At 39.4% G+C, this 20,581-nt stretch overlaps 1 protein-coding gene across 11 annotated transcripts; it reads left to right on the top strand.

The window, feature by feature from the left end:
• Window positions 1-200: 200 nt before the first annotated feature.
• On the top strand, window positions 201-20,572 carry LOC18435587 (centromere protein O). 11 transcript variants are annotated; one of them, XR_016045375.1, is made up of 13 exons: window positions 201-340; window positions 1,195-1,245; window positions 1,664-1,712; window positions 1,811-1,859; window positions 2,091-2,161; window positions 3,529-3,587; window positions 5,583-5,638; window positions 15,595-15,652; window positions 16,326-16,462; window positions 16,551-16,607; window positions 17,278-17,375; window positions 18,256-18,458; window positions 20,302-20,572. XR_016045375.1 is itself a non-coding variant. In XM_006845630.4 (13 exons), the coding sequence occupies exons 1-13, from the start codon at window positions 260-262 to the stop codon at window positions 20,340-20,342; spliced, it is 1,053 nt and encodes a 350-aa protein (XP_006845693.3). In that variant the 5' UTR covers window positions 201-259; the 3' UTR covers window positions 20,343-20,572. The 11 variants fall into 11 exon arrangements, 4 of the variants coding, with proteins under 4 accessions (XP_006845693.3, XP_088709106.1, XP_020523793.1 ...); XR_016045376.1 differs by having other exon boundaries at window positions 16,282-16,462; XR_016045377.1 differs by having other exon boundaries at window positions 15,595-15,663.
• The last annotated feature ends 9 nt before the right edge of the window (window positions 20,573-20,581 follow it).

Here is a 20,581-nt window from a genome sequence, read left to right as displayed (position 1 = left end):
GTTATTTAGTTTTTAAATTTTTGAATTTAGATTAGATATAAAATTTCAAGATATCATAAAGTTTTTGACCATCGAACCGCATCCTCTAACAAATTTTAGAGATGCGTTTATTTGTACAGTATAAGTTGGGCACCTTACTCAAACCTAACCTTTCTGTAATTACGATAAAGTATAAGGGTAATATAGTTATTTTAATCACCGAGAGCGGCATCTATAAATCCCTAGCCTCTTCCTCAAACCAAATTCCAGAGCATTTTCAATGGAGGCAAACGCAGAGGAAAACGCGCGAAAGAAAATGAAGAAGCTATTAACCGGCGATAATGACTCCATTATTCTCAAGGTTTTCTTTACTCGTCATTCACTCCGTTTTTTACTCAGTTCAAGTGAATAATTCATAGCTAGGGTTTCGTTTGTGCTGTTTTTTTTACATCATTGAGGTTATTTACACATTTTTTACTCCATTATGCTCATTTTTTTTCCCACAATTCGATGCTATTACTTCACGAAATAGTTTATTTTTGTTGGTTTTCATAAATGTGAACGTCTGTGGGTTTGTGATACCCTGAATTTAGGTCGAGTTTTTTTGTTTTCATTTATACGGTGGATAAATGGTTGATAATCAGATTGATTTAATTGCAAATTTGTTCTATGTTTAATGCATTTTTATAGTGATTTGAATCGATTATTTAGTTTTCGTAATCAAGAGCATTTTGCATGAACAATCAAACTTTTATTAAATGATATTAGTTAATGAAAAATGTACTCGATCCATTATCAATATTTAGAATTTATAGCTGATGATATAAATAATCATAAGATAAAGAATTGAATATAAGTTTGATTTACTTGATAAATTCAGTTTATTTTGGTGCATTTTTATGGTGATTTTTAGTTGATTATGTGGTGTCGGTAACCATGAATTGCACAAATAATTGAAATTTTATCAAATGATATCATTTTATGAAAATGTACGTGATTATAGCTGAGAATGCAAATAATTATTAGATAAATAATTGAATATAAAAGACATCGATGGTTATTATTGTCAACCATCCATACTTGCTTAAATTATTCTGGATTATGTAGAATGGGTATTTAGAAATTATTTATTAGTCATAGTAGTTAATACTTGGTCAAAATTTCAAATGATGGTGATTTTCCTCACTCTATAATTTTTTTTTTTGGGTAATTCAGGAGCAATTGGACCATTTGCAGAAAAGGGCACGGACTTTAACTGGAGAAGTGGTATCTCTATTTTAATTTTAATTGAGTTTGTCAGTTATCTATTATAATAAATTTTATGTATTACCTTTCATGTTTTTGTTATATTTAATTTTTCTAAAGATTCTTCTCTCTGGGCATAATGGCTCATTTGATTGTTAAACCCATCCTACTATTTCGTTTTTCAGTAATTAAGTTTATCTACTATTCTGTTGCTACTGTTTATTATCAAAATTCAAACATCAATTTCTGGTGTTGCTTGAGGTAGGATTAGGTGCCTCAGTGAGAACATGTTGGTAGTTATAAAACGAGTTTAGGTATGTTAAGAGGACTTCGTTAATGTTTGGACATGAATTGCACGATAAATTACAAAAAAAGGCTTTTATACAATTACTGCGATCATAATATCTCTCTATATATATATATTCTTTTTCTGGTGCAGAGTTTTAAACAGGAGGAGGATTTGCGATTATGGACTACAAGAGCAAGATGTAAAATACTTTCTGGATAATCTTTGTTTGCCATATTATTTGTTTTGGATTATATGGTACTTAATTGGTCATCTGAGCTTTTTTCTTTTCTTGTTTAGTGGCAAATGTTATCAAAAGACACGAGCAGCTAAGGGAACGGCTAACGAGGTATATCTGGAAGCTCGATTTTGTCTAATTGTTTAATCCGTGCCTTATTTTATTTGTTTATTTTTTAATGACTATTGAATCATGTTTCTGTTATTTCTGTTAAATTGTTTTTTTTTGGTGGTCCTTGTGATCATTCTAACCAGTACTCCTAACGGAAATATATTCATATTTACCTTGGAATTAAGCGTGTTTTGATGCATTTTTTTTCTTGTGGTCATGTTTATATTGTAGGGATTCTGATAAGATGATCTCAGAGCGTCTACACAAAGAATTTGAAGCTGCACGGGCTGCTCAAACTGAAGGTATGATTTACCTGGCGTAACCACAGATTCGTATGAAGGTTGAAGGTTGTTTTGTATTTTGTTGATATTTGCCTTCCTGCCAATTGAGTATGAAAATAGTTAGACCTCATGAAAGAAGTTATTGGGTTTTATGTATCCAGCTTTTATAGTGTTTTATGATACAATTGGGCCTATATACCAACTTTGCAGAAGCTTTAAACCATTGTTGGGGGCCTAGGTCAATCAGTTTTTTGGGCTTAATTCATTGCAGTTGTGATAGAATCTCGAAGTGCCTGTCTTGGAGAGAGGGCTCAATTTGGGCTGCCTCAAATGCACACTTGTTGGTACTTGAAATGCACACTTGAGGGCCCACTTACTAGTCCCTCTATGTTTGAAGGATCTTTTTGGAAATGCAAAATTTACTTTCAAACTTTTCTATTATGGAGCATTGTCATTTTCTCTGGGTTGCAAACTCTTTGGTACATAGGTTGGTAATTATAGTAGCAGACTAGAGGCAGGAGGCATTTGGGTACCATTTACCTCTGTTCTCTTCCCCTGTTCCTAGTGCTAGACTAAACTCGATTTATTTGCAATTATTAAAGCAAAAAGACTACTTGCTTCCTTTGTATTATTTTGAACGACAATTTATGGAACTATCAGTGACAAGAAATATGTTGGGTGATAGAATCTAAGAAGGGTGAGGACCTTAAACTTTCCGTTAACCCGTCCTAAGCCTGGGTAAAAGGGGTGGGTTGTGTTAGGTATGCAGCCAACGTAAAATTTTGCCAAAACTTCTCATGAATCCGGAATATAAGATGACTTAGGAATATGTCTTATTTTAACATAAAAAGGATAACTTGCCCAACTTTCTGTTGGTTCAGTTTGCAACAATAAGGAATGCCCTTAAAGTGATTGCTAAACTTGAATGTAGGAACAAAGTCTGAGATACGGCCATTCTCCGAGCCCATGTTTCGCATATAAGTATTGATATAGCAAACCCCATACCATATGCAGCTTTTCATCATATGCTTTAATATTACATTTTGCGTTCACTTTAAAAAAACATTATATTTTGAGTATCCACCATACAATAGTCATTTGGTCTGGCTACACTTTTCTTTGTTGGAGCTTGGTGCATGTTTCCAAATCTGTGCGCTCAAACTAAAGTCCAATTATTGACATTTTCAGCTCCTCTGTTTTATTTGTGGATGGTGAGGTTGGCCTCATTGTCATGCAAAACACATATGACTAAAGTGTACTTGAGCTTTCTATTTTACTTTTCTATGTTGAATTGCAGGCCTTTAAGATACATGCTCCTGTTTGCTACGTATGTTTGTTTTTGAACATGTTTACCAGCTATTATTGAATTACATTATTATCATTTGCAGAGTTGTGTATAGATGGTGAACAATGGAATGATGGCCTATTAGCTACAATTAGAGAGCGGGTATTGCTCTTTTCATTCTTTGAAATATTTGATTGAGATTGTTTTGTTTTGTCACAGAAAACATATTAATAACTGAGATTTATTATGGTCATTAGACTTGGTTAAATCTTCTAATGTACTAATATTGTTTTTTTTGTTGGATACATTCACCTATTAAACTGACTTAAGTGCATGTCTGGGTAAGTGATTCGCATTAGAGTTTGTGACAAGTTCCCCAGACTTCAGTGGTTTGTGGCTCTTTTCTTTCTTTCTTTTTGTTTTTTTTTGTTGTTTTGACATACAACTTTCTTGATGAATCATTGATAGAGAAATGATACAATTGAAATGATGCAAGTGCCTGTATGCAAAATTTTCCACTTATTCTCCTGACACTTTCCTCACGAGAACATTTACTCTCTCAAGTTACCCAGCTTCTTAGCTCCTGATTACACATCCCTGGATATTGCACCACATGCATATTGCACCTTTCATTTTTGAATTTGAACATTTATAAATTATAAAAGACCAAATCCGAACTATTATCATTTATCAATGCAAGTTTGTTAATACACTGACAAATACTTTAGCTTGGAATTTTTTGGGCAACAAATATATTAGTAATGCACTGATAAATTATGCAATTTAAAGTGAATAGTGGTGTCTAGTACCGCATTCTACTCCATAACCTAGTTTTATGGAGCTCCTTATCTCAACCCCAATATACTAGGTAATAGTTTAAATTTGATTTTTTGAGCAATTGATAAAACAGTAAAGTGTTTGACAGGATTATGCACTTTATAGAGCAGAGTATAATTTAACCCTGATCTAGTCTCAAGCTCCAGCTCATTGTGCCAGCTGTCGAGTTTTTGTTTTTGTCTCAAGCTCAAGCAGTAGATCAGAAAAGACGAGGTTTACCTCACAACCTGATGTTATAGAGTTCTCTGCTCCATCCTCTCACATCTACTTTTTGCAAGGGCTAGTTCCCCTGGGAGATTTATGGAAATTTTCTGGTATGTTTAGCATGGAAGGTGTAGGGATGAAGGTCGCATTAGATATCTGGATGCTAACTAGGTCACCAGTAGATGCATAGTTATTGGGAAATTTGAAAATGCACCTATGAGATGAACGATTTAATATTTTACCCATTTATTTTGATTTAATTTCAAAGAGTCCATCAAAATACACATGATCATGAGTTGGAATAGTCGAAGATGGGTAAATGCTAAACAGTTGTTAGGTGTATTTTTATAAATTTCCCATTTTGTAGGTATGGACTTGAAATTATTTGTATACTTATGAACTAAGTAGGCCACCTGGAGAGAGCTTCCTTTTTATGGGCTTGAGCTAAGATGACTGTCTCATTCTCCGTTTGCGTTTTCTTCCTCGGCTGCTTCATGAATTCATTCTATTTGTTTAGAAGGTATGTAAACTTGTAAACGAAAATCCTAATCAGTCCTGTGAATACTTTTACTGGTTTTGTATTTTAGTATCGCTTTTCATCACTTAGAATATCTTTTTCTGAGATGCTTGACATGTGGATTCATTTTTGCCTCTTACTCTTTCTTCTTGTTTGTGAAATTACAGTTGTACTTGGCTTTTAAAAAAAAAATAAAATGAAAAAGAAAATGAAAAAAGAAAATTCCAGCCAAACTTGCAATCCAATTGCCTATCTCCTCATTTTTTTATTCTGAATACCGACCAAACACCTCTAGTCTATGGTGGACTCAAAAGCTCTTAGTTCTAAACACATTACCATGATGTAACTATTGTTTGGCGTTTACAAATAGTTATTTAACTTGTGAGTTTTGGTATGTAATTCATCGATCTGGATGCAGAAACTATGACTACTTGGGCGTCCTTACTGCCATGTTATTTGTGGCTATGCGAATGTATTCTTTGGTTTTACTCTATATCTGTAACTCCATCAATGCTTATCTTGCAAAGGATATGAAATTATGAATTCTATAAATTAGGTGCACATGGAAGCTGATATAAAGACATTGCCCAATCACACAGGCAAGGTATTGGACCACCCCTTCAGTGGAAAAACTACTTATAAAGTTGGAACCAAGGTAATTTTATTTATTTATTTATTTTTGGATAGTTCAGTTGTAGGAACTAGGGTATGATTGTATTGCACGTCTTATAGCCTGACTTTTTGATTATTTCTTAGTGGACAAAAGTTACTATTTAGATTCATTAGCTAATAAGTAGATTACATTATCATGACACATTTGTCTTTTTTTTTTTTTTTATCATTATCATCTCATATTTGTGGAGATAATATAATGTTTCCAACTCTAATCTATGTAATATAAAGGTCGATGTGTGGAGAAGGGGACATCTAAAATGTCTTTGTGAGCTTTAATGTGCATGATGGAAAAAATTCGAAGCGCTCTCACACATTCATTTACAATAGCCATCTCAAATAGCCATTTCAAGTACATCGAAATCTACAGGAAGGTTATGATCCCATGGACTATGGTTTCTTCCTAGTCCAAGTACATCATAGTGTGCTTTCTCAACTACTAAGACAGTTTTCCAATAAAAAATTCTAGAACTTAAATGAACGTACAAAATCTTTTCGCCCAGCAGCTGAAATAACAATTGACTGCCCAACTTGAGGCCATTCAGTTTTTCATGAATTTTGATAGAATTTGTACAAAATAGTGCCAGGAGATCCATATTTGAATTATAGATCGACCCTCTTCCCACAACATAGTTAGTTAGAAAGATAAAATGAGAAACCATCACTAGTTGGCCAAAATTTGTAATTTCATTTCATGGAACAGGTATCTGTAGGACCTAGGATTTTAAGAACTGTAGGGATGAATTTTCAAACACGTAATTAGAATTTACAAAGAACTCTTGTATGAATTTACAATTTTCAAACTAAAAATTATGAAAAACCATCCAAAAAATTTACAAATTAGATAATTCATGCTGTGAACATCAAGCTGAAGTAATATTGAAATGAAGGAAAATTATTTTGGACACAAACATAACATACATGAATGGTTCAACTTCCTATGATGTAAAGATTGGAAAACATACTATTGTAAGTGAAGGGAAACTAAAATGATTTATCCGATGATGAATAGTTTAGACTCCAGCATTAGCTAATGGATGAATCCAAGAATTATCGAGATCCCAACCATGCAATATGAATTTTTTCCTACTGAATTCTCCACTTGGTTTTAGTTTTGCCAAGAATATGTTATAAAATTTAACTTGTATTGGCAATTAAAGAAAGTGAAACCTAATAATGTCAAATAAAAAGATTGACTTTGAGGCTGAAAATGGCAACCAGGACATCTAATATGTGAGGGCTGTTTGAATCATAGAAAGTTTCAAAGCCATCTCTCAACTCATTTACTCTTAAAATTTTTTTCCGTTTTTTTGCTCATTATCTTCTTTCTTTCTCAAGCAAATCAAAATTTTTAGGCACCAGAAGAAGTGCACACTACAAAATTAAGTATCACATATGTTTTCTCCATTTGGTTGGCAGTCGGCATAAAACTTTTGCCACATCTTTTCATGAATTTAAGTTTTTTCCATTTGATAGAAATTGAACATTTTGTTCCTAAATTCTAGTTAGAACATAGTTAAGGGAACTGTGTGGGTAGAGTGGCGTTCCCGCTTCGGAACCTTGATCCCACGGTTCCTCCTAAGGATCTCATAGGGACCCTAGTTTTTCAATTTTGGATCTCGCTCCCAAATACTATTGGAAAAACCGGGCGATCTAACTGCTAACTGTTTGGTTAGATCGAAACCAACCACTGGCCGGTTCCGATTTTGGGCGGTTATGGTGATCAACCAATATTTAAAAAAAAGATTAAAAAATATATCTATAAATTTCCAAAAATAAGGAATTTGATTTGTAATGCATTTTTTAATATTCTTTACATTGTGGGGACGATTAAAAATTGTTTTGGTCATTAATACTCACTTTTAGATTTTCCCATCTTTTTCAGAAAGTTTTAAAAATACCTCTAAGCACAAATCGATTTGTTAAAATCCATTTTTTTCATTAATTTTCAACTTTATTTGAATATGTTTTGTTTTAATCATTCTTTATATGCTTTTCATATTTTAGTAGATTTTTTTTTTTTTTTTTATCTTTTTGATTTATTTCAACTCTTTTTTGACCACCCGAGACTTGCTCGGTTAGAGCGGTTGAATCGGCCGGTTTACCGGTTAGCCCGGTTAAACTACTTATGGGCCCATGTCCGGTTAACCATTCTGATTCAATTTTGCAAACGCTGCTCCCAAATAAAGGGGATCACGTTGCAACCATTAGTGGATTCTAGTACTATTTTGAAATAGATCCCCGCTCCTATCAACCATGGTTCAAGGTTTTGGTATATTATAATCTTGGGTTCCATATATGTGGAATCTACTTTCAAAAATAGATGAATCCATTTCCATTTGAAAATAGTTCCTGGCTCCCATCTACCATGGTTCAAGGTTTTGGTACATTAAAATCTTGGGTTCCATGTTCGTGGCTCTCTCTCTACTATACACACACATACACCTCTCTCTCTCTACTACACATACACACTCAACTCTCTCTTATGCACACACAAGAGTCACAAAAATACACAGGGAAAGAGCACAAGCGCACACTCAACTCTGTCCCTCTCTCTCTTATGCACACACAAACTCAACTCTCTCTCATGCGCACACAAGAGTCACAAAAATATATATGCAAAGAGAACAAGCGCACACTCATATCTCTCTCTCTCTTATGCATACACACAACTCTCTCTCTCAGCTTACACGCACTCAAGAGTCACATAAATACACAAGGAAAGAGCACAAGCGCATGCTCAACTCTCTCTCTACTGCACATGCACACTCAACCCTCTCTCTCTTATGCACATACAAAAGTCACAGAAATACACTAGGAAAGAGCACCAAGTGCACACTCAACTCTCTCTCTCTCTCTCTCTTATGCGCACACACACACTAAACTCTCTCTCTCTTATGCACACACGAGAGTAACATAAATACACAGGGAAAGAGCACAAACGCACATACCTTTAGCATGGGAGAGTTGGGAGGAGCGACGAGATTCACCAGAGTAATCACCGCAAGCTAATGAAGAAGGCGCTGTGTGGGCTGGTTTTGGGTCCAAGGGTTAATGTAGAGGAAAGGGGAATTGGGCGGGGAAGTGGTGGGTGGTGGTGGTGGGCGGGGGGGGGGGGTTACGTGTTGGTGATCTAAGTATGTAGTTCATTAAAATAATAGAAAAAATCCAATTTGTGTACTTGTAGATTATTTTTTGGATTTATATGTAAGGAATATCTTGGTGGTCCGAGGGACTATGTAATAGGGTATGTCATACACATTAGATTTTGGACTAAGGACCATGGACTAAGTAGAAAAATAATCCACACTTTTTAGATTTATCAAGCATATAGGCATGGTTGCATAAAAATATGGATCGATTCACTCATTTAAACATAGGATGTCATACATATTACATTTTGGACTATAGACCACAGACTATATGGTAATGTGCCTAAAAGTATTTGATATTTCATCAAGTAGCATGTATGCCTAAAAATAGGGCACTATGGATTTATTTAATTAGAGGTTGTCATACACTCATGTACATATTGGATTTTGGAGCATGGACTATGGACATATACAGTAAAGTGGTCAGTAGTATTTAGCATTTATTTAGTAGCATGTAAGCATGTGATGTATAGAAATGGGCCACTATAGATTTATTTAACTAGAGGATAGTATACATATTGGACTTTAGAGGGTGGATTATAGACTACATAGTAAAAATATGATTCAATGCTCTTATTTAACATAGGATGTCATACATATTAGATTTTGGACTATGGATCACAGACTATATAGTAAAGTGCCTAAAAGTATTTAATATTTATCAAGTACCATGTAAGCATGTGATATATAGGAATCGGGCACTATGGATTTGTTTAACTAGAGGATGTCATACATATTGGGCTTTGGAGTGTGGGCTACAAACTATATAGAAAAGTGCCCAATAGAGGGCTCCCTTGTAAATGGCAATTGCGGACCTTGGGGCCAATCAACTGAGGACCTTGATTCCTATACTTGAAGAATCTCGATATTAGAACAAGAGGAACCCCATTATATGACAAATGGGAACCTTGATCCCTTAACCAAGGGAACTCGTACTAGCTCTAATTGAAAACCTCGGTTAATATGTGGAGCTTAGTTTCTTGCCAGTCAAAACCTCGAATCTATTGATATGGGATCTCGCTTCCATAAACGTAACGATCTCGTTCCCTCTCTTGTTCATTGTACAGACGTCGATCCCAACGCCAGGGAACTTCTGCAATAGGGCAGTTCAGTGATTCCCGAACTGATCCCGCTCCCGATCCCGTCTCCAACAACTATGAGTTAGAATATAATGAAGGATTCTTTGGATTTTTTTGTTTTTTCCTTTAATTTTTTTAAATTTCTGTAGTCTTCCATCAAGAAAGAAAGAATGAAAAAGAAAAAGAAAAAAGTTGAAAAACGGTTGCTATAATGAAGGATTCTTTGGATTTTTTTGTTTTTTCCTTTAATTTTTTTAAAGTTTTGTAGTCTTTCATCAAGAAAGAAAGAATGAAAAAGAAAAAGAAAAAAGTTGAAAAACGGTTGCTCCCCCTCCCCGTTCCCCTCCTCCTCCTCCTCCTCCTCCCTCCCTCCCCCCCTTTGGCCTTACCTCTGCCTTCTTGCCTCTTTGTGAAATCCCCCCCGCTGACTCTTCCCTCCACCTCGGGTTCTTCCTTAGTTGGCTCTTTCCATCCCAGGAGAAATGACCTCAGAGACATTGAACGATGGGGACAAAGATGCTGGTCGGATCCGGGCCTCTCTTGCAGACCCATTTCCAAAGGCAGAATCCTTTTATCCTTCTCTTCTTCTGACAGGACTGCCTATTCCATGGAGCAAAATTGGCGTTTCAACCGTGGTCGCCCGCCCTTGACTCTGGCCCCCCCCCCCTCGTTATTGGCTCCGCATTAATGACATCTCTCTCCATGCTTGGCACCCCGACAATTTCTGCTCGATCGGCTCCAGATGCGGCAAGTTCATTGCCCTAAACTGGAAGTCATGCGAGTTCCTTCCCCTCAGCTCCATCGTTCTTTTGATCGACGTCCTTAAACCTCTTCGGCTCCCCTCATCTTTGTGGGTCTGCATCGCAAGACACCTCTTCCAACTCTCGCTATCTTGGAAACTTGCTTCCCTCCTCTCTCTTCGCTGTTCGGCCTCACCTTTGTCGCCCTTGTCATCGTCGTGGCTTTTGGTTCAACACAACCGCAACAACAGCCGACCCCAACCTTTGACCCTAGCCCCTACCTCCAACCTTAAGCTTGTCTCGACCACCCCCCCCAGGCAATTGCAGTTTTACCTCAGTCGGCTCCCCAGGGCTCCAACAACGAGTGGACTACCGGTTCCTGCCTTAAACCTCACCGTCGATCCTCCATCTCACCTCCTCCTCACTCTAAGCCGCTCGCCACTTGTCGCTTCGCCTACACCCCTCAGCGTAGCATAGTCTTGCCTTCCAAGCCTCGTACGCGCCGCACCTGCGAATCGTTGGGCCTCATCTCAATCCCTCAGGGAAGCTCGGTCAAACCCATTGGGCGTCGCAAGCGCCCCCTCTCGTTGAGCTCGCAATGCCCTCAGGAACCCGAAAGGTCCAATCGCCTTGCCCGCTCCTCGGCCACCTGTCACCCTGTGACAGACTCACCCTTTCAGCAGGTCGCCCCTCTGGATTTGATGCCGTTTCCGGCCGCTGATCCTTTTGTTGGAGTCGTAGCGGAGGCTCCCACGTCACCACCACCGCCGATCTCATTCTCTCATGTCAAGGACTGTTCTTCCGGCTCCATCATACGACTTGCAGCCCACCCTTGCAACCCATTTATTTCCCTCCTCACAGAGTTGGCGGTTGCCGACGTCACCCCCTCTGCTCCGATTTGCCAGGTGGTCTCTAAACCTGGCGACCCTAACCCCCCGTCCAGCTGTCACCTCCGCCTCTCCCCTCCCCCCTTTACTTTCCTCTCCCGTTCCCTTGCTCTCGAGTGCCTCTATCTCGAGCCCTGTTCCCCTGTCTCTCTTCCTCCTTCACTCCAACCCTTCCCCCTCCTTCCCTCATCTTGCTGCATTCTTTCCCTCCTCCCTCTTCAGCCGTCCCATCTCTTCCCTCCTCCCCACCCCCTTCCCTGTCCCTTGGCCGCCGCCTCTCTAGTTTCCCCTCCCCCGTCGCTCTCATCCATCCCAGCATCTGCCCCCCATCATCTTCCCTTTCCCCCAAGGGCCCCCCTCTGCCTTTTCCCCTTCCCCCCTATCATCCATGGCTCGCTACCCGCCCCTATCCCCTCCTCTTGTTTCTCCTCTTCCGGCGCCTCCCCTGCTTCCTCCTCTCTCTCCTCCCCCACCCACTATGCCACGCCGCCACCTTTCTTGCCATGGTTGATCTCGCCGTAGATTCTGCTCCCATTCTCCAGTGGCCCGCAGCCCCCCCAACTCCCCCCCCTCCTCTCCTACTCTGGTTTTCCCTCTCATCCCTCTCCTTTTCCTTTCCCCTCGGCCACTTTGGTCTTCCACCTCATCACACCTTTCCCCTTGGCTGCCTTTGCTCCCTGTGGCCTTTCTCCCCCCCGGTCTCTTTCCCTTGCTCCCCTCTGTTCGGCCCCCTTCCTTCGATCCCCCTTCACCCCAACTTCTTCAACCCTCCTCCCCTTGCCCATATCCCATCCGTGCCACCTGCAGGGTCGGCTCCCTCTTCGTCTCCCCTGGTTCGTGTGCCCTCCTGCGCGATACTGGCCCCCTGGTCATGCCTTCCTCCTTACCCCCTCGGGCTTCCTCACTCCCCCTCCCCCCCCCTAGCTCGAATTGGAGCCCCAGATTGCGGCCTTCGACCCCCTTGGACAACAATCACATATGGGCCTCCTTTCCCTCGGAACCTCACCTTCGCTCGACTGCTTCCTCCACATCAGCACCTTCAGCCACATTTAGCTTTTTCTCCACCCTGGAAAAAGGTGCAAGGAAACGCAGACGAGGTCATTAGGCTTCAAGTTTGACGGTTTGCAAGAGGATGTCGAGGCGTTCTTCAAATGCAGCCCCCAGTCTAGATTCAAAGTAAATGCCTAGGGATCTCAAGAGCTTGCTAATCTACCTTGTAGCATCAACTAGGACCAACCTGGCCCCTCTGTCTTTGTCCTGCAAATAGATCCCTCTTCCTCCTGACGCAAGCCAAAGGAGGTCCCGCTCCTTCCCTAACAAATGAAAATCCTAGTTTGGTTTGGAATATTAAGGGTCTTGGTTCCCCTCGTAAAAACCAGGTCAAGGACTTTTGTCTTAAACTCTCCCCAAATATCTTGGTTCTTATTGAGACCAAACTCCCAGCACCTTCGCTACACCAAGTCAGGAACGTCTGGTGGCATAGGCCATGTCAATGGATCGTCCTGCAGGCAACGGGTGCCTCGGGAGGTATCTGGTTGGTTTGGGACCCCAACTATGCCAACCTCACCCAAGTATGGTTCGCCGCTCACTCGGTTACCATATCCTTGACCCGTGTTTCAGATGGCTTTCCGTTGAAATTTTCAGCGGTCTATGGGCCCAACCATTACTAATCTACTTTGTGGCAAGAGCTGGATGCAGCGGCGACACAATCACCTTCATGGTGGTGCATCGAAGGGGACTTCAATGTCACTAGGTGGTTCCATGAGTGTAGTTCTTCCACAAGAATCACGCCAGCCATGTACCAGTTCACCGACTTCATCAACCTTCATTGGCTAAGAGATATCCTCCACCAGGGATTCCTGTACACCTGGTCCAATGGCTCCACTCGATCAAAATTGGATCGATTCCTCTGCTCCTAGGACTGAGAGAGTTCCTTCCCAGGCTCAATCTCCAAAGCCCTGCGGACCACAAACCCATTCTTCTAGATACTGTTATCAATCCCGTGGCCCAAAACCTTTTTAGTTTGAACTATGTTGGACAGAAGAAGAAAACTTCAAAGAAACCCCGTCTCAATGGTGGCTTTCTTATGCTCATCGTACTTTCGAATAGGCAGGGTTTAGATTACAAAAGAAACTCTCCCTTTTTAAAACCTCCCTCAAATCTTAGTGAAGCAGCCTGCCAGGAATTTTTTTTGAACTTAAATCCTCACATGATTCTATCCTGAACCTTGACCTCATCGAGGACTCCCGTCCTCTTACCCCCTCCGAATCCGCGTCTTGCCTCCAACTCAAGGCAGTCCTCCAGTCTGTCCTTAAGAAAAAAGAAATCTTTTGGGCCCAACATTCTAGGGTCAAATGGCTCAGTAGCAGGGACCAGATACAACCTGTTTCCACAAAATTGTAAACTGCAGAGGAAGGGAAAACTCAATCTCCCACCGGACTCCTCTCCAAGGGTCTGGAATCCTGACCTCCATCGCCCTCTCTGCGACTCCGAGGTGTAGGCCTTCTTGGAGCTTTCATCGCTGATCTCCACATCTCCTTCCCTACCCAGAGGGGAGGACTGCACCCTCTGGTCACCTTCACCCTCAGGGGTCTTCTCCTACGGGGGTATGTCACCACTCCATTCCCAAAGCCTGGAATACCATGCTCCCCCCAAGAATTCAGTTCTTCAACTGGTTAATCCTGTGGGGTAGGATACTCATGATCGACCAAATTCGGGCTCCCTATCGAACCGATGCGTGATGTGTCTACAAGCAGAGGAGAACATCGACCACCTGTTCATCCAATGCCCCTTGGCTGCGTCTATCTGGGAATACATTCTACATTGGTTTCGGTGGGAATGGGTAACCCCAGTGAGTGTCACTAACCTCTTCACCCTCTCTTCCTTCCTCCGCCTAGGTGGGGAGCTCTACTATGGAAAGCCACAGTAGCCGCAGCTCTTTGGACCATCTGGAAGGAGCAAAACAACAGGATATTCCAGGGTGTCGCTTCCCCCTTACACAAGATTAAGGACTCTATCCGGAGCCTAGTCATTTTCTGGGCCACAAATAACAGACACTTCAGACACATACCGACGGTTGACTTCATAGTCAACTGGGTAAACATTCTCTTTCACAAACCTAAAAGAGTCCCACTCTCGGCCCTATGGACCTCCCGAGAGGGGCACCATCAAACACAACTTCGGTGGTTCTTCTCTAGGAAAATCCCGGCTTGGCAGGTATAGGAGGGATATTCAGAAACTCCGAGGGTATCACCATACACACCTACTCTCTTCCTATTGGGGTCACCGACTCCACTGAGGCAGAATCTAGAGCCCGTCTTGAACGTTTCAAATGCTTCATCCTACATGGGGTCATCCCCCTCTAGTTGAAGGGGACTCGCAAAATGCCATATTGTGGGCATCTGGTTCTTCCACACCTTTGTGGAGACTATGGGCTTTATTTGACGAGATTCACGACTTCTGTAGGTGTATTCCAATCTCATTGACGCATATCTGGAGGGAGGCCAACCAAATGGTTGACAAGCTAGCCAAACAGGGAGTGCCTCTTGACTACTACCAGGATGATGGATCTATAGCTGCCTTTTTGTCTCTTGGTTTTTTGGCTTTTTTCTCTCCTCCTCTTATCTTATCCTTCTTGCATCTTGTTTGTAGGGCTTACTAAAAATCCCTTTCCAGTCATTCAAAGAAAACATAAGGATATATTTGGGAAGCGTAGAGGTTATCTTGTGTCTCAAAACTTTTGGATCTTTGATTTCACTCGCAATGTCAACTAACACTGTAACACTTGAGTTGCATAATGCTCGTAACATCATATTCCAACTCCAAACCAGACTATACATCTACTGCATGCGGAATAAAATTATAGAATAACATTTTTTTCATTTTATATAATTTTCATTTTCCGGTCTAATTGAACTCCCAAGTGATTGCCTGGGTAACATAGGTGCCCAGAAGCTTCCCATCGCTTTGTTGCCATGGTGCTTTTTCAGTACATTTATGAGAATATTGACTTTCAAAGTTTGGTCGCATGAGCCCTGATTTCATAGACTTTCAGTTTGTAACTTGCATTTCGCTTGTGCAGGTAATTTGCTGTTTGGATGGGGCAAGAATTGGTATACAATATGAAACATCTTTTGCTGGTAATTTTGCAGTAAGCATATCTGATTCTGGAGCTGTTGTTTTTCTCTTCCACTTATTCTTCTTCCACTTATTCTTCGGCACATGTTGATCTTATCTCACCTTTTTTAATCTTTCTATTTAATAGTTATTTTGACAATGCTAAAAGTTTTGACCTAGTTTCACTAGTTGTTGACTGCACATCTACATGTTTTCAATGCAATTGAATGTGTTACTCTACCATGTCAGATATTAAAGAAAGCGGAAAAAATTATGAATTCTTGACCTCTTTAGCCTGTAAATTCATCTGTATTACTTATTGAAAAAAGAAACCTTCAACTGTATTGTTCTTCATCTAATATTTATCCTTTTCTTTTGTTTTCTTCATCTTGCTGTTAATATAACCCAGTTTTCATGATACGGCATTTCTCTATTGAACAATTGTACCTTTGAATTTCAAACCATTATTTCTTCGACTTAAGTATTAGTCTTGATCTGTCACCTCTTGATTCTCACTTATAATGATCAGCCTTGATTCATATTTGTGAGAGAAGACTGATTGGTCTCCAACCAGTTTTCTTTCGTATTCTAAAAGGTTTGTCAGTGACAATGGCATATGTTGCATTTTGTTTTTGATGTGTGCATTAAAAAGGTTGTCTTGGAGCTGTGCATGAAGTATGCTGGTGGCTTTTCCAGGTGATCCTTGTGAACTTTATTATTGTGTGCTTGGAAGTAGATCATTTCTCGAGAAGATGAGTGTTAGAGAACACACTGTTCCTTTCTTTTTGCCTATACGTGAAGCAGAAAATGATCTTCTGTCCTCAAATGCAAAGGTTAGTTTATGCTTCCTTTTTTTAGTCGTCTTTTCTTGTGTTTGACGTTTATGATCTGTTCATCTACTATAAAATGGCATGTCTGCAGAGATTCATAGACTATGTTGGAGAAATTTTACAGGCATATGTGGATAGACGAGAACAGGTATTCCTAGACAGCTTCTGTATATTTGTTTCCCTAAGATCCTCGTTCTTCTTTATTGACTCTGTTTATTTGTACTCTTTTCGAGCATAGTCTTAAAATGTACAGTTGCTGCTAATTGCTGATAATAGATTTTATGATTTTTTTAAGCCTGTGACCAAGCATTTTTTCTTGCTAATTTATTCTCTGTAATTTCATTAGTAACCATAATCAGACTTGGAATCTTTGCTGCCATCTTCTAGTAGAATCTGGTTGAGGTTTAATTTATTAACACCTACCATTGTTCTAGTAATTGTTAGTTTGATTCTTTGAGCTAGCAGATATTTAAGAGTTATATTGCTGGAGGAAGAGTGGAATGTAATCATTTTATCTGTCAAGCATCATTAAGATGTTTACGGAAGATCATGATATACATTCCACATAAATGTGAAAGGATAGCCTTGGGAGACTGTTTCTTATGAGCCTGAAAATTGATATATTCTCGGAATACTACGCTAGTTTCCTTTTCTATGACATGTTCCTCTTTGCATTACCTTCTTCTTAAAATTGCTAATTGCTTCACCACGACGGTCTGTGTCTTACATCAATCAGAACTACTAATATTAACATCATAGTCATCTATGAAGATTTTGATCAGTATACTTCATGAGCTATATAAGTTGTTGACTTGCAGGTACAGCTTCTTAAAGAGTTATATGGGCATCAGATTGGGGAGCTGTATCATAGCCTCTCATACAATTTGGTTGAGTTTGTTTTGGAAGAGTTTGAATGGTAGTTTTCTCATCTTCTCTTAACTGTCATGTATAATTTCGGCCATTTTGGCTACGTCTCTAAACATCATGTTTGTGCACCTGCCACCCTGAACATCTCAGCCTGGAGCCCATTCTCTTTTTGTTGATTTTCTTCTAGCATTTGTCAAGTGGTTTTGGGTCTAATCTTGCAATTTATAGAACTTTTTAGTATGCCATGTCTTCGAAGTTGCATAAAGACTCGTAATATTTACTGCATATTAGTAGATAAAAAAGGCAATCGTACTCTTATGGATGCTCCATCTCTTCTTTGTCAAAGAAATCAGCTTTGTCAAAGATCAAGAATAAAAAAGTTCAAGAATAAAAAAGTTCATGGTCCATGAGCTTACCATTTAGAGCCAGCCTTGGCCCTGTGATAGGTTTCCATTCATTGCAACCGCCCTGTCCAACTGCTTGGTAATTTGGCAAACTAGGGAAACGATCACATTCAACTTGTAACTGTTTTGCCTAATTCAATTTCACAATGTTGTCCTGTTTTTTACTACTGTCAATTTTAACATTTAGTAGGTGCCGCAATATCTTCTCCTAGCATTTGCAGTTACACGAGAACTTCTCATGCTTTTGCCCTTTTCAATCTATCCTAGTGTTTGATGCCAACAAATTTCTTCTCATATAAAATATTTAAAGATCTCAAAAAATAGGGTTCTATGGTTCGGCTATGTGTTTTCCTAGTTGCAATCTACCCGTTACCTATCATTTCCAACTGTCAAGTTTTTCTAAGAGATTGACTATGGTGTTTCGTGCCTTACACAAGTTGTTTTGCTGGTTAGATATTCTTTCTTGGCTATTGTTGCTAGCTATAGTCACTTGTGATATGCATAATTATCTCTTTTGTGGTGCAGCAAGGTGACTGTCAGTCTAAAATATGGGGATATTGTTTCTGTGTTACCATCCCAAAGTAAAGTTATGGCATGGCCTGTGTTCCCCTCAAAGCAAGGCGGAGAAATTATAGACAGAAGAAGAAACTCACTAACTTCATTTCAACCAATGCCTTGTCATCTTCCACTTGCAGAGCAAGCTCTATTAACCATGAACTTGCCTCAAGGTACTGGTTTTTTCTATTATGGGAAACTATACTGTAACCATCAGTTAGAAAAGATAAGAAGAATGAATGCATTATATTTTAGAGAAATTATGAAAATATCCTTATGCATTACCTTTATTAAACACCCCCCCCCCTCTCAAAAATTGAATATTATTATCATATCCATTTTTACTTTTTTGTTTTTCGTCTAAAACTGCCCTTACTTTGGATTGTCAAATCCACATTTCTAGCTGGTAGTTCTCTTTGGCCTCCAGCTTGCTAGATGCATAGATAACTTCGGATTTTTAGATTCCGAAGTTGAGAGGACTTTAGATTTTCAAAAGCTGAAGTTCTCTTTGGCCTTAGCAAGATGCAGAGGAAACTTCGGATTTTTACAATCCGAAGTTTAGACAACTTTGGATTTTCAAGATCCGAAGTATTTTTAAGCCTATAACCACTTAAGAAGAGGTCTAAGTGCTGTATTACAAATGTTAAGACTTAAAATCTTAAAGATCCGAAGTAGGGGCCATGTCATCATTTAAAGGAAAAAAAAAACCAAAAAAGTTGAGTGTAAATGTAATAACATAAAAATTTGGGAATTTCTTGAATAACTGAATTTTGGGAGGATAGACGAGTAAATTGCTCTATATTTTGGTGGGACATGGGAAAAACCATGGTCTTTTGGGTTCATAACCATCCAGTGAAACGAAATGATGGTTGGCAATGGAGAGAGGACCCCACCATAACAGGGCATGACCCCAGCTTTAACTCCCTGTCTCTCTCCCATGTTGCATTGGATGGTGACGATCACGATAGAGTATTGTTCTCCACAGTACATTGGGTTAGGACTACGCTCTTTTATTATTTAATATTTTTTTTTTTATTTGTTGGAAAGAGATTTGGTGGACCTGGTGGACCAAATTAGACGTTTGGTCCCATGGAAAAAACATAATGTTAGGGGGGTTTATTTGACCCTGCAACTGAGAAATCATCTTTATTCATTTCGAAGAACATTTTGTTTAGAAAACAAGTTGATTTCAAGCTAGAGAATGCGCCAAATGAATTCCTATTCTAAGATTGACTCTGGAGCTTCCATTGATGAACAATCACATCTGGGATTTTTAGGAGCTCAAATCGAAATTTATTTTCCGAAGATGATTTGAAGAACTTCAGATCGTAAAATTCTCTTAGTTAGATGATTTACTTGGTGCAAAATATACACTTTGCTAGTGGAACCATTTACATGTTTATACTTTGTTTTAGGGCTGGCCACAAGCCAAGTAGCCACTTGGCTTGGCTTGTAATGGACCGAGCTTGACCAAGATTTTACAGTTCAACAGGCCAAGTTGAGACTGAATTCGTTTTTGTAATCATAACTATTCTGACATGAGCTCAACTGCAGCTTGTTTAATATATCAATATAGTTAATAATCAATTTATTAACATAATACTTTATATAATCGTTAACTTTCTCAAAAAAAAAAAAAACATAATACTTTATATATAAATGTGAGACATACTTAAAAGTATAGCTTGTGGTTGACTTGTCTCATTTATGGTGGCTTGACTCGTCTCGTTTATGCTTGTTTTAAATGAATTAAGCTTAAGCCTATCTCAAGCATAACTTGAACTTAATCAAGTGAAGCTCAAAGCTGGGTGGTTCAAGCTTGAGTCAAGCTGAAGCTGCTGAACCTACGTTCAAGCTAGCCCTCCACCGATGCAAGCCAAGCTTCAGTCAAAGTTCAGCTCACTTGGCTTGTTGACATCCCTCATTTGTTTGTTCATCTATTGTTGTAGGCCTAAATTTTGTGATACTTATCTTTTTCCTTCATTATGATTTGTGCGATGTCATTTTCTTGTGCAGCTTATGCAGAGATGGTTTTGAATTTGCGGCAAAGACTTTGACACATCCATGAAAGGAAGGGGTCTTAAGAGGTTTGCAAATGGTTTTATGAAGTCTGATGATGGAAAGCTAGCCAACCAGCTCGGTAATTGGTTGAGTTCTATTTAACCTCTTCCATTTCCTTTTGTGTGTATATATCATTGTATGAGATCTGATCTTCCATATTACATAATTTGTCATACTTTGTGGCTTAGATTTTACACGTAGAGAGGGAAATTGTGCTTGCTTGTTCCATGAGCTT

The sequence above is a fragment of the Amborella trichopoda genome, chromosome 12 (genome assembly GCF_054954075.1).
Source record: "Amborella trichopoda isolate Santa Cruz 75 chromosome 12, AtrichopodaSantaCruz75HAP2 v2.0, whole genome shotgun sequence".
NCBI classification, from domain to species: Eukaryota; Viridiplantae; Streptophyta; class Magnoliopsida; order Amborellales; family Amborellaceae; genus Amborella; species Amborella trichopoda.
This window is presented reverse-complemented; position numbering and strand designations above follow the sequence as displayed.